This window comes from Mchenga conophoros, linkage group LG6 (assembly GCF_057382185.1).
Source record: "Mchenga conophoros isolate Kocher_MC1m ecotype Shallow Benthic linkage group LG6, M_conophoros_male_GT1.1, whole genome shotgun sequence".
NCBI classification, from domain to species: domain Eukaryota; kingdom Metazoa; phylum Chordata; class Actinopteri; order Cichliformes; family Cichlidae; genus Mchenga; species Mchenga conophoros.
The window spans coordinates 39,907,391-39,921,139 of record NC_140531.1 but is presented as its reverse complement, the minus strand read 5'-3'; the positions used below and the strand labels follow the sequence as shown (position 1 = coordinate 39,921,139).

The window sequence follows — 13,749 nt, the reverse complement described above, 5'->3', positions numbered from 1 at the left end:
GGGCAGATGTCATCGACACTGTGCCACTGCCCTTACAATGTGCAGTGAACTCTGACTTGCTTTGGCAGGTGCATTTCCACCATTGTGCTTTATATTAAAATGTGTTTGTTTCTTGCAGCAATCTGTTGATCTGCTAAATAGCAAACATCTACACGACATAACTGACTGCATATTGTTTTCAAAATAATATTATAAATCTGGTTATACGTCTTGCTGTTAGGCTCTTGATAATGGGAAAATGAACTTGGGAGGTTTGAAAATGTCTGTTTAGACACCAAGATTACTAAAAACGAAACAATTGAGAGTTTTTTGGTGGCCGTCTTAAAAAATCCACCATCTTGGATTTTCAAGTGGATAATCAAGTAAACTTTAAATGTGTATTAATCTGAGGAATTGTGCCAGATTTGGTGCTTATATTACTATTTGCACAATTTTTTAAAATTATCTGCTCCACTATTTATTCCTCTCCTTATTTTTCTGTTATTTGTCTTGTTTTTTTCCCACTATTTCTGGATTTTTAATAAATTATATATTTCTTTTTATGAAGCACTTTGTAACTTTTTAACAAAATTTGCTATTATTATTATTATTATTAATAATAATGATAATAATAATAATAATAATAATAATAATAATATTACTACTACTGTCATGAACCAGCAATTGAGGGAACAACTAATACTCTTCAAAGGTTTGTATACTTTTGACCATTAAGTTGCTCCAAAATCATAGTAACTTTATTTTCATGAAAAGAATTGTTCACTGAAATATTATGTGACAATATTATTTTTCAACTTGTAGTATTTACACCAAATACATTTAGATGCTTTTCTTAATCCCAGCAGAAACATGGAAGAAGTTAAGAGAGCTCAGTTTCTGAACACACTTTTACATATGCATATAGCACACCCCTCATGCACATACAGCAGTGCTCCCCACAACCTGTAAATTTAGTGATGTGTAAAACCATGGCTTGATTCTTTAAATAGCAGTTGTTATTCAAATCTATTTTGGGATTAAATTAGATCATTTAATCAGATTAGATGAGTTTAAAGTCTGAGTTACCTCTATAAGTGTCATTCTACTGAAGGAGAGGCCTGGAGGATAGTGCATCGCTAGCATGGTGTTGTACGAGTCATCACCGTGATTGGCCAGTTTTATAGACACGTTGAAGTACGCATCTTCTGCCACTAATAATTGTGTAGTCCTGAGAGAAACAAAGAACCTTTTACATTAAACATGTGACTTCAGTCTTATAGTTTCTATGCTATGATTGTCACATATACGTACATAAAACTGAAATCCACATCCAGTTCAGCGATACAAGTGTCATTTTTTCTACACGCTTTTTTAAAGGGAACCTGTGAAAAAATAATACATCTGTTTATCTGATGTCAGAGAATTGGTTTGTATCAAAATATAAAGTTCTAAAAAGTTGGAGTAGAACAATTTCGATGGCTTATTGGATCCAAATGATGTTGATGTGACAAACTAAGTTAACTTTTAATTTGGTAAGTATGTTAAAGTCCCGTCAAATGTAAAGAAATTAATATGCTGCCAAAAGCTTTGTAGTTTACAGGCTCTGTTGCCTGTTATCCTCTTATAAGTTTGCCTATGCTTATTATGGGCATGAATGTAATGGTAATTTGGGGCTTTTAAGAATTTCTTTTCTTTCTTGGTATGTATTATTGTGGAATTAGCCACAGTTCACTGAAATATCTTTAATTAATTAAAAAAAAAATACAAATTGGGTGTACAAGTTTTAATTTATCCAAACAAGGTAAAAACTATACATACCGACCCAAATACATATGTATACCCCACTAATATTTAGTTAGCAAGCTGCAACATAACCAGATGTTTTTGGCAGCCATCAAGAAACTTAGGGCTGAATATTGGATCACTTTTCTTAGCAGAACTTTTAGAGTTCATTTGGTTGCTTTCCTGGCACGCACCTGGCTCCTAAGCTTAGTCCACAAGGTTTCAGTAGAGCTGAGGTTTGGGCTTCGGGAAGGCCATTCCAAAAGCTTTATCTATCCCATAAGTTTATTATTTAAGACCTTGTATGTGAGGAGCAGGATTTTAAATTCATTTATATAATTTTAGATCAACTGAAAGTGATTCAGGATGTTTTCAGGACATCCTGATAATAACAAATTACAGTAGTCCAGCCTAGAAGTAATAAATGTATGAAACTAGTTTTTTTAGCATCACTCTGGCGGAGTCTACAGCCTGGTTATGGACATCATCTTTACAAAAGTGAAGGACAAAGGACAAGAATGCGATGGTAAAGTGGAAACTGCATCGAGAACAGAAACAAATGCATGATGTTGCTAACAGAACTTTGGGCCTTTGCAAACACCTGAACAAACCACATGCTAACCCTAAGCAACCCAAGACCCCAGAGTACCGTTAGCCCAGGTAATGCCGCCCCCGGCCCAGTACCCTGACCCTGAAATGCAACTGTCAGTGTTCAGGGTAGAGTAGAAAAGCACTATATAAGTACCGATCCATTTAACATTTAATTTCATTGTATGGTGTTTTGCCACCGTACATACCTCAACAACGGACTGCCGTTTGCTGTCCACATTCAGGGTGGTGGCTGCAGTCTCATTGTCAGCTTGGGAAAAGTTACATTTGATGCTGATAGGTGACAATAATTCACTCACACATTTCTGTAAAGCAAAACCAGAACAAAAGGTTTATCTGTTATATAGAGTTAGAAATTATTTGTTTATCTCTGAAAGTTTGAGTTTAAAAAAAGCTAAAGGACAGGATAACAAAGGATTAGGATCATGGTTAACATTACTGTTATTCTTTTATCTCTTTACCCCTTTGAAAGCCTACTAGGAGTAACTCTTGAAGTAATTAAATGTCATCTTTATGGGGAAAAGTAAAGAAAAGCTAAGTCAAAGATCAGAATGGGAAAGTTTATTATAAACAGATTAAGTATATTTGCAAATATTATTAGCTTCATACATGCATGTAGATGGAGAAGTTAAAACAAGCTGTTTCATCAAGCATCTCATAGGTGGAGGTAAGACTTCTGGCTGTCTTATCAGTTTGACTGAAGAAACCTCGATATTTTTGTCTCATCGGATCCACAGCGACTGTGAATGTGATGTTCAGTCCAGACCTCACAGCCTCTGTAAACCCGAAAAGCAAAATTGAAATGATGCATTCACAGGATGCAATCAGCAGTTTTTAATTGTTTATCTTTACTGGATGTGGTACCTACCTTGTTTGCTCTTTGTTACTTTTACCATTTCAAAACAGGCTGTTAAGGTAACCATAGGTAAATTTTCATCGGCACCCAGACAATCAAATATCTCAGTGTTTATCTCCTTAGGTTGGAAAGTTAGATGAGCCATCACGTCAAAGATGGGCTTGGCCCTGAAAGACATTTATGAACAGGCGTGTCAAAATAGAACGTACTTCCGCATTTCAGTAGTAAGGTTTTATGTGCCAGGACATAATTTTATGGCACAAAATCACAACAACAGTCACCTCAAGGCACTTTGTATTGTAAGGTAAAGACTGTACAAAATCCACAGCATGCTGGTTCTAGTTCTAACTTATCTAAGGGAAGATTCAGGGTCACCAGATCCAGCCTCAACGTTATAATTTATCAAAATGAAACGTTTTAAGCCTAATCTTAAAAGTAGTGATGGTAGCTATCTCCAGAATCTAATGTGGGAGCTGGTTCCAAAAAAAGACGGGCCTGCAAGCTGAAGGCCATCCAGGTCTTTGCCTTTAAGACATTCCCACAGTGTAACTAATTGGTGAGTGTTATGTGGCTATCCATCTGAGGTTGCATTTAAATAACACAAAGTATGAGGGTTGCTATTTTGACATAGTAGAGCAGAAGCAGAGCGCTTTGCAAAGGTGCAGACAGCTGGTCAGAACAAGGCTTCTAAGGACGACATGTAGCAGAAGCACAGGAAGTGATCCAAAGGGCAAAATGAGTTAAACTGAGCAGTGGAGAGTAAATTTAAGTCAGGAAAGATTTTTTGTTTTTTATAATTGCATCTTGTATGTAGTTTGGCATCAAGCCTTTGTAAGGTAGATATGTACAATACTTAGCAACATAAATCGTGCACAGAGTTCTGATACCTAAAGACAACAGCAGCACCCTGTGATCCAATCACAATATCTGGGAGTCCGTTCCCTCCAAGGTCAATAGCTCCATCGATGGCCTGTCCAAAGAATTTTATCCCAGGTGTGACTTCTTTTCCTGTGATTCTCTGGAACAAGAGATTTGACAGCTAAAACAATGCTCATCTTGCATGGTGGAGACAAAAGTTGTATTTATACATTTTCCTCTTCACTCTCTCATCGAAGCCTTTTCTGTTTACAGATAGATGGCTGTTTTGTTTGGACAACTGTGCTCCTAGCTGTCTGCAAGGTTTTACCTCAGCTAACTGGAGTCACTGACCTGGAAATGGACAAATAATTTTGCTTGCTGTGAGGAGGGAAATACGATGCTGTGGCAAAGTGTAAATAGAAAATATTGTTATGTGGACAATAGCTAAGGCTAAGTGGACAGAGGAGGATAATGAGACATGAAAATCAAGTCAATGAGATAGAAGGATGGAAATAAACTAAACACAAGGCAAAGGAAACAAATAACTCAGTGGGACGCTATTTATAAACAGCACAGACTTCTACTCTCCACCAGATCGTCTGCTACCCCTTGGTGATAAATTGGCCTCAATGTTTAAGCTTTACCTTGTTACTCCTAGTGTTAACATCAGTCTACCTGCACCTCCAGTTTCCTCTTCCTTGGGTCAGCATTGAAACTTACCTGTTGCTCTACTGGTTCTCTCTGCTGCTAGTCTACTCCTCGATCACTGCTCTGGAAAAAGCAAAAGCTCAAACATCTCACCTGCCTGCCCTCCTTCTCACCATTTACCTCCAGGTCAGTGCAAAGGAGAGAAAAGGTCAGACATCTTGGTTTGCTCAGTTCACCTTAAGCCTGGACACTCACCCAGTTCACTCCCCCTCAGAGCGCACTACTCCCCACTAGGGATGGGTACCGGTAAACGGTAGTAACCAGACCGAAAAGCAGCGCACATTTCGGTGCTTTATTTCGGTGCTTTATTTCGGTGCTATTTTTCCTGAGATGTCGTACACTTTGGATTCTAGCCAATCATTTTACCTTTCCAAGGATAGTAGGCGGGCCCAGGTACGTACGTTCTTTTAGAGCAGAGCTACAGATTAAAAATGCTCAAGGCGAAGCGGTCAAAAGTCTGGCTGTACTTCACAGCAAAAGATGCAAACTCAGCAGCCTGCAACAAGTGCTTTAAGCTGATACTGTGATACTGTCAAAGGAGGTGACACCTCGAATCTGATGAAACACCTGGAGACGCATAGCGTTTTTTTAAAAGCCAAGAAATGCACCGTATTTGATAGCTTGCTGCAAGAGCTCACACCGAGCACATCTACTGCGGGTGTGGTGCCTGTTATCAGACCCGGAGTTAGCAACATCCCCAAGAACCCGAAGAGGAGAGTCCTGGCCCCTAGCCCTGCCAGTGTAGCAGAAATGATGACGGATGATGACGGCAGCAGCAGCCGCTCTTCTCTGCGTGAGGAGCTTAATGTTGTTCGTGTGTAATTTACGTTGAGTAGGCTAACCACGTTATTACATTAATGCACGTAAGGTGAACTAGCAAACACCATCGTAGTTACATGCGGCTGTCTTCTTGTTTGATGGCAGATACTCCCTTCACCCTGGCCAAAAAGGCTAAAATGACCAAAGAAAAAGTGGAAAAAAGTTAAACATGAGAGGTTTTTGGACAAAGTTGGTGTTTTTCCATTGTTTAAGCACTGCTTCCAGCCAAGAGTGATGCCATATATGCCCCATAGCTGCAAAAAAGGCTAACATTGTTATCTTTTTACAAAAAAAACAGCTAAACATGAGAGGTTTTTGGACAAAGTTTGTGTTTTCCATTCTTTAAGCACCGGTTAAGCACCAGCACTGTTTCAAAAGTACCGGTTTGGCACCAGTATCGGATAAAACCTAAACGATACCCATCCCTACTCCCCACTTTCCAAGTAAGCAGACTCTGAGTCTGTTTTTGGGTCCACTGCACGTAGTAGCCTTTCAGCTATCTGACATGAATAAAGACACCTGAGAATGAGGGAGAAAATACTAAGGGAACAAATATAATATGTTCTATGCAGAAACGTAGATAACAGTAGTATATAACTGACAGCTTTGCTCGTTGACGTAACCCCCTGTCTCCTCCTAGTGGGTGTGTTTTAATTAGGTTTTAATGTTTTATCTGTTTGATTAGGAGTGTATTTCAGTTTTCAGTGTGAATTTATACAAACAGGAATTGTTTTTTTATAGATGGAGGATCCAATTTTTTTTTGCGGCTCCAATGCACGTCCAGGCATCAATTGGTCTTTCCGCCGACTGGCTGGACCTTCAACATCCACATTGGGATTTGCCGCACAACCTTGCACAGACCGGGGGGCAGGGCAAAACTTGAAAGCCCTAATTTGGGTCTTCAGGGCTCCCAGAAAATTAACAATTGAAGAAAGTGATCCAGCACAAAACTCACATCACTCAGTATAGTTTGAAGTGTCCACACCCATGCTCAGTTTCACAAATAGACAAAAAACTAGCCACACTCGTCGTAGTCACAGGAGTGAAAATTGAAAACGTCCCAGAAATTGAAATTGTGGTAAATTAATCGCACTAAAGCCAGATCTACGCCATTTTGGAAAGGTCCAGAGCCTTTATACATAGCATATGACAAACAGACTCAGTGGGAGATAAATAACATGTAGCCTAAAATTCAACATCTACGATTTTAAAGAGACACACAGGCCTTCCCTCCCCATCTCCAGCTGCCTCCCTCTTCCCGGTCCACCACAATCGCCCACACATGCAGGGCCTTGGAGTAGGGGTATGTCACCAGGGTGCAGAGGAGGCTACCCCCCCCCCCCCGTCCCCTTCTGGCTGCCTCTGCCTCAATTTTATCCCACAACTTAGACATTCACATTACTCACACTCTCATTACACATACATATAGGATCTTGGGGGTGGGCACGATACACGGAATCCAAGTTACCATCAGGGTGTACACCTCACCCCTGGCGTCGTTGCCCACCTCTCAATTTTAAATACACGTAGACATTGAGGGCTATCAGGGGGGGCTATGCGCTTACCTGCTGCTCTCTGGCAGGTAGCTCCATGCCCTCCTGGGTTTTAAATGCACCTTAGAACACACATGCATCAACACTACAATGAGCGGGCGGAGGGAGGTTTGGAGTCTTCACAAACCCCCGTTCTCTGCTGCCTGCTGGAGCGGGGGGGCCAGGAGGAGGAGTTGGCCGTCCGATTGGGGTCTGGAATGTGGGGCCTCCCTGCTGCTGCGGAGTCGGGGTGGTCTGCCTCCCCCCACCGCAGGGAAAAGGGTAACACCACCTGGGTCTGGGTGCAGTTTCCCCCTCCAGGGGCAAGGGTACCTAGACCCAGTTCGTAGAGTACGCTTGGGGAGTGTGATCGTGTGTACAACGTCTCTTTATGTCTGTCTCCACGTTGGGTGAGTGTTGAGTAATTGCATATGAGAGCATGAGGGTGGGAATGGATGTTTGTATCTGTGTGTGCCTGTATGTCTGTGTCTATATGTCAGGTCGGGTATCAGACGCCACCTCTCTGGGGACATCTCAGGCCCTCCAAGGTATGGAGGCCTATCTCCCCCACCACTCCCCCTGCCAGTGGCGGACTCCCTCAGACATGGGATGGGCGTCCAGGTACACACCGGCTCACTCCTTGGCGGCCGCTTATCGGGGCCTGGCGCCTGTGGCTCGCTCGGGCCACTTCGGGGGTGGGGTGCCCTCGGCCTCTCAGCCTGGGGCTCGGTCACTCTGGCACGGCTGGCTGCCGGCGGAGCTCCCGGGCGCGTCACTGCAACCCCCCCTGTCTTCTGCTCCGCGGCTGCTGTGTGACCCCTCATCTGGGGCTCTCCTCAGCTCTTTCTGGGATAGTGGCGCGGCTGCCCCTCTGTTGGTCTTCCTTGGTCTCCTTTGCTCTTGGGGCCTCTGGATGTCTGGAGTCTTGATCTCCTCCATACCTGCTTCATGCCCTGGGGGATAGGGCTGTGGCTCCCCCACACCCTCTAGCAGATCATTACATGAGGGAACCTTTTAAATACAAGCGCGCTCATGCTCACAGGTGTACACACGGGTGATCACACCCACAAACTACACCCTTTTTGGCTGCTACCTCAAAGCACACTGTGTGCTGTCGATCTTACGTGCTGCACAATAATGTTTAATATTTAGTATTTACTGTTATATTCCCATAGATCATCGTGATGATGTTGTTTATTATATTGTTTTTTTTTCTGCTTGTTTTCTCTTTTTTCTTTCTCAACAGGTGATCCAGGTGATTGATATATGTATTTTTTGTCTGTTTATTTTGTTGGTTTTTGTTTTTTGCCCTTTATCACCGTTACTCTTCCCCGCTGTTTTTCTTTCCCTCTTTCTTTCTCCCCTTTCTTTTCCCCAGTCAAGTCTGTCCCGTATTTAGCAAGTGAAAATAAAATAAACAATAAAAGGTGAATCAAATAGACCATTACAGCAAGTCTGGGATGGTCCATTTGGTAAAGTAAATCCGTTGGGCATCTTTCTTCGCCTTTAGACAATAATTCTGATGGCAAAAGAGCCAAACGGGACAGGCAAAAAAAAGAGACGCATAGTCTTTGAACTCTAGACAGTTCTGGAGGGTAGTTCACGCAAGTTGTCCTGCGTTTTCCCAGATACCTGTGAAAAAGCTGATTTAAGAAAAAAAAAAAGATTAACACTGTGTTTTATCAAGTTAAAAACAAATCTGATACGCAAACGCAAGGAAGGCCTTTCTTTAAGGCTTCTCCACAGTGTAAGGATAAAGCAACATTAAATAATTTGATCCTGCATGTTTAAAAAAATAATTCCTTTTTTTATAAAATTCACACTGAAAACCGAAATACTTAGTGTACTACGTATAATTACACTGAATTAAATAATATATGGCCTGTTAATAACACGTCTACGCTTGAAGATGGCACCGAACTCAATACATGGTATTTGTCTTACATTTAGAAATGTAGATCCCTAAAATACTTCATTTACATGGATGAGCAAACGTGTCAGCTGGGTGGGGGTAACTGAGGATACACACCAGGACGCCCTCACATGTCCGTAGGTGTCCAAATTCTCGGGAAACAAATGCTGGCCATCAGACATCAAATGTTTTTGATGAAAGGACATTTCAAAGGTTTGGACTGCGTTTTCTCAGACAGACTACACATGATTTAAACAATACGTCCTCCAACAGGAAAGAGCTATAAAAGGAAAGCAAAACAGGAGGTTGAGCAAGATCGTGTGTTGGTCTAACTGACAATTCGACTTGCAGAGGGTAAGATAATGGGGGTCAAACAAATCCAATAAGGTTGCTTCTAACATCCAAAAAACCAAATAGGTCTTCCACTCCACAATTAGAAATAGTAATACTCTTATAAGGCTTTATTTTCCAAGTTAAAAAACAAATCCAGAAAATGTAGCTTTCAGATTGCTGATTAAAAACAAACAAGTCTTGTTGTAGGGCTTTTCCATAGTGTTAGGATAAAACAACATTAAAAAATTGGATCCTCCATCTATAAAAAAGTAATTCCTGTTTGTATAAATTCACACTGAAAACCGAAATACATCATCAACAGAGAAAACATTAAAACCTAATAAAACACACCCACTAGGAGGAAACAGGTGCGGGGTTTACGTCAACGAGCAAGCCTGTCAGTTCTGGATAGGGTAGTGCACGCACACGTTCACATGCATGAATGTGAATGTGTGCGTGCACGTACGTGAACGAGCAAACCTATCAGTTATATACTACTGATAAGCAACTGAGAAACCAATATAGAACAATAAAGTCCAATATTTAAACCCCAGGTCCAAGACCAAGAATTTTTATAAAAATAAGGTGTTTTCATATCTGAAGTCATTGGAATTGTTGGCCCAGTGTCCTGCAGAATGAAGTTTTTAACTTCAAGGGGCTCCTGAGGAATGTAATAACCAGATGAAGATGACACAGTAGCTTTAAATATCTTTTATGTTTATATAGTTTGATAAGCAGGGATTCATAAGAAGGGAAACTGAAATTGCTGATTATTTATGGTCACCTTTTTGCCTCTGTCCGTCTCTCACCTGGCTGAAAGTGCTGCGTATCCCTCTATGTCTGTCTCCAAGGTAGATATACACAGCACCTCTGTTATCATCCTCAAGCGGAGCTCCGACAGCAACGTCTCGGAGTTCATCTCCATTCAGGTCTGCGAGGCTGGATATGGTGGTGCCAAATCTACCCATGGATGGTCCCATCACAATCAGTTCACTTTTCAGTTGCAGCTATGAGAAAAGAGGAGATTAGTTCATTGAGTTTGATCATGAAAGCATTGAATGTCACACTGTAATATCACAAAGTGGTGGCTCACCTCATCAGTCAGAGTGTAGATGTAGATCTGACCTTCTTTCTTCTCCTGAAGCTGGTAAAACGTTGGCGCTCCCACCAGCAGGAAATCAGTGTCACCGTCTGAGTTAATATCCACCGAACACAGCTCGGCGCCGAAGTAGGAACCGATCTGACAAGTTAGTTATATCATTAGTTCAGTGTTGTTTTAATTATAGATTTATATCATTTAGGGATATCACTAAAGCACCTTGGTGACTTCTGTCTTCTCTCTCCTTTAGCTTGTGTTTTGTCATGTTTGACATTTGTGGTTTATCTCCATGCTCTTATTTTCTGTCTTATTTTATCTCAACCAGTCTGCTAGATGTCTGTTCCTGTTACTAGAGTTCAATCAAGTGTTTGATCATGCTGATCGTCTGCTTGTTGTGGTTCTCTAATATTTCACTGTCTTTACTTTATAATATAGAGCACCTTTCTATAATTGTTAATGTGAATCACTGATCTACACATAGAAGTGATTTAAAATAGAAATAACAGTAGATTTGATCAAGAAAATTTGCATTTATTTCAAGGCAACACTACAATCAGGTATCAACAATGACATGGTGACACACAATGACTTCCAAAAACAAACTGAGCCATATGAAGAGTAAAATTACCATATAAGTAACCGACCTGGTCTCCAGTTATTCTTTGTGCTGTGGTCCAGTTGTTGCTGTTTTGTTTGAAAAGTACAACCTGTCCTGTGTGCTGAAACCGGGGTGCACCCGTGAAATACAAAGAAACCCCACCTCTCTCTCCAACAGAGACAGAATATCCTGCAAGAGGCAAATATAACACACAACATGTTTTTATTTGAAAAACTAATGTGTGTATTTGTTGTACTTGGAAGATATTAAAACTGATTTAGACTGGAACCTTCCAAAGTTCATTTGTTCAAGTGTTGAGCCAAATAACGAAATCTTATTTTTAAAAAAGAAACATCAGATAATGTGTAAATAAAGTTTACCCATGTAGGAGTCCATCTCCATTTCTTGATCCTCAATTATTTCTGTTTTATCTCGACGTTCTTGGAGAGAACCACGCCAGCTGTTTGTTCCCACTGAACCCAGAATCAGTGTATCCTATAAACAGGAATGTGCAGGTGTAATGAAACAGGAATCCCAGGTATGGTTAGAAAAGGAAGCGGAAGATCAACTGTGTCATCTGACCTGCTGCAGCTGGACTCATTTTCCAGTTAGTCAGCAGCAGAAAAGTTTTAAGGATGCTGAAGTGCTAAATTTAGCATGGATAAAGTCCTTCACTCAAACTCCGTATATTGATATGAAGAAATATAATGCAATTTGGCCCTTCACTGTACATTTATGTCTGCACTTGTGTCTGGCCAGAAAGAGAGTACCAATTCGCTTATTTGGTAGGTCAATGAAAGGCTTAAGTTAGTTAAGTGTGAGAAAAAATGTGCATTCATGTTTGCAGTTTTGTCTTGTTATACAATATTTGAAATTTAAAAAACAAACAAACAAAACACTACATTTTGGGAAATATTTGTGGGTGTTTTCTTGTTTGTATTACTGAACACTAAAAGTGGCCCTCACATGAGATGACAGTGCAGGCAGTGACCCACAGCTCATTTAAGTTTGAGACCCCTGCTTTAGTCTGATTTCCAGATGATTCTTTAGGGTGCTCAGATAGATTTTGCTCACCTTGTTGAAAATAGCGCTGAATCCACTCTGAGACATTTCATCAGTCAGGTTTCTTGCTTGAGCCGCTTTGGAACCTAAATATGGACCATCAGGGAGTACACGTTACAGCTGCACATGTGGAAGATGAGATGACATGAATTCTTGATTCTTGATTGAAAGAAATTAGACCCCACCTTCCATAACAAAGACATCTTTCTGAAAATTCTCCAGTACTCCTGTGAGTCCATCATAATTCTCAATTTTGAAGGCATTTTTGTCTTTTGGTTCTGAAGCGATGGCCCTAAATTTATCCAGCTTTGCATCCTTGATCTGAAACCAGAACACAGCTTTAAAACATGAAGGAGTTCCAAGTCTGACATCAGCATAAGAAAAAAACACAACATTAGAATAAAAATTGGAATTTACTTGTTCTGACCCACAACAATAAACTCATATTCATCACATATATTAAAAAGAGCATTGATTGTTATACAGAAGTGAACAGAAGAAACCAAACGTGACAAAAAAGGAGACATGATATATGGCATTACCCCAATAACAAGACGAATTATATTTTTCTCATCATATTTTTTAATTATCCCTTTTCTGTCTGTATCAGAGGGATCTAAGTCTGTGATTAGAATCAGAGCTTTAGTTGCATCAGGAGAGGCGCCTGCAGCTTTGTTGTCAAAGATTTCATCACTGAAACAAAAGTAAAAACAGCTTTTGTAACACAATAAACCAAGCTGTGAACATGAACACATTAACAGCAAATCAACAAACTTAAGATGCAAATAATGTCACAGTTGTGTTGAGCCTTTCTTCTTTTATTATAACTGAACTTACAGAACAAATTCGATGGCTCTGTGTGTGTTGGTGAGACCTTTTAAATGATTTTCTTTCATGAGTTTATCAAGAGCACGTCCGGCTTTATAGTCATTGAAGTCAAACACTTTGTGGACTCTTGTGGCAAACTGAACTGCTGCAAACTGAAAAACCAACATAAATTATTTAGATACGACACTAAACGGTAAATATATCTTAACAAATAAAAGCTGTGAATGCTTAAATGTTGCAGTAGTGAACTGACCTTGATCGACATGTTCTTCAGGCTGTCCATTATCTCCACAATAAAATCTTTATTTCTGTTGAATTCATTTTGAGTCAAACTCCCTGATCCATCAAACAGAAAGACGAGGTCCACTGTCTTTTTGGTGCATTCTGGAAAAATAAAACATATTTAATCATAACTCTTCCAGGCAGTTACAGGTCAAAATTACCATTTGTATTAAATATTGTTGAAAAAAACAGTAGCAGAATAACTTAACTACTTTTTGAAGAAAACAACGTAATGGACCTTTTCCAGTCTGGTTTGAGCAAATTGCATTCCACTGAAACCACTTTACTTACAGTAACATGCCTAGTGACATTTTGATCACAGCAGACTTTGGAAAGTAAACAATTCTGGTTCTACTGGATCTCACCTCTGCTTTAATACCATTGATCATGATAAATAGGCTTAAGGGCTTGTTTAGGATTACTGGTGTTGTTTTGAAATGGTTCATGTTGCATCTATGTGAAAGATCTTTTACTGTCTGTATGTATCAAATT

At 40.2% G+C, this 13,749-nt stretch overlaps 1 protein-coding gene across 1 annotated transcript in view; it reads right to left on the bottom strand.

Annotated features, from left to right (window-relative positions):
* Window positions 1–13,749, bottom strand: part of LOC146573300 (integrin alpha-L) — a 57,896-nt gene that overhangs the window by 5,641 nt on the left and 38,506 nt on the right. Inside the window, exons 6-20 of the mRNA XM_085278027.1 lie at window positions 13,229–13,359; window positions 12,985–13,127; window positions 12,690–12,840; window positions 12,333–12,468; window positions 12,160–12,233; window positions 11,466–11,580; window positions 11,132–11,274; window positions 10,482–10,628; window positions 10,198–10,395; window positions 4,114–4,244; window positions 3,239–3,393; window positions 2,980–3,146; window positions 2,559–2,675; window positions 1,291–1,361; window positions 1,066–1,207 (exon numbers count right to left, since the gene is read on the bottom strand). Of these exons, the coding sequence (XP_085134153.1) occupies window positions 1,066–1,207; window positions 1,291–1,361; window positions 2,559–2,675; window positions 2,980–3,146; window positions 3,239–3,393; window positions 4,114–4,244; window positions 10,198–10,395; window positions 10,482–10,628; window positions 11,132–11,274; window positions 11,466–11,580; window positions 12,160–12,233; window positions 12,333–12,468; window positions 12,690–12,840; window positions 12,985–13,127; window positions 13,229–13,359 (2,021 nt within the window). The remainder of the gene's footprint in view (window positions 1–1,065; window positions 1,208–1,290; window positions 1,362–2,558; window positions 2,676–2,979; window positions 3,147–3,238; window positions 3,394–4,113; window positions 4,245–10,197; window positions 10,396–10,481; window positions 10,629–11,131; window positions 11,275–11,465; window positions 11,581–12,159; window positions 12,234–12,332; window positions 12,469–12,689; window positions 12,841–12,984; window positions 13,128–13,228; window positions 13,360–13,749) is intronic.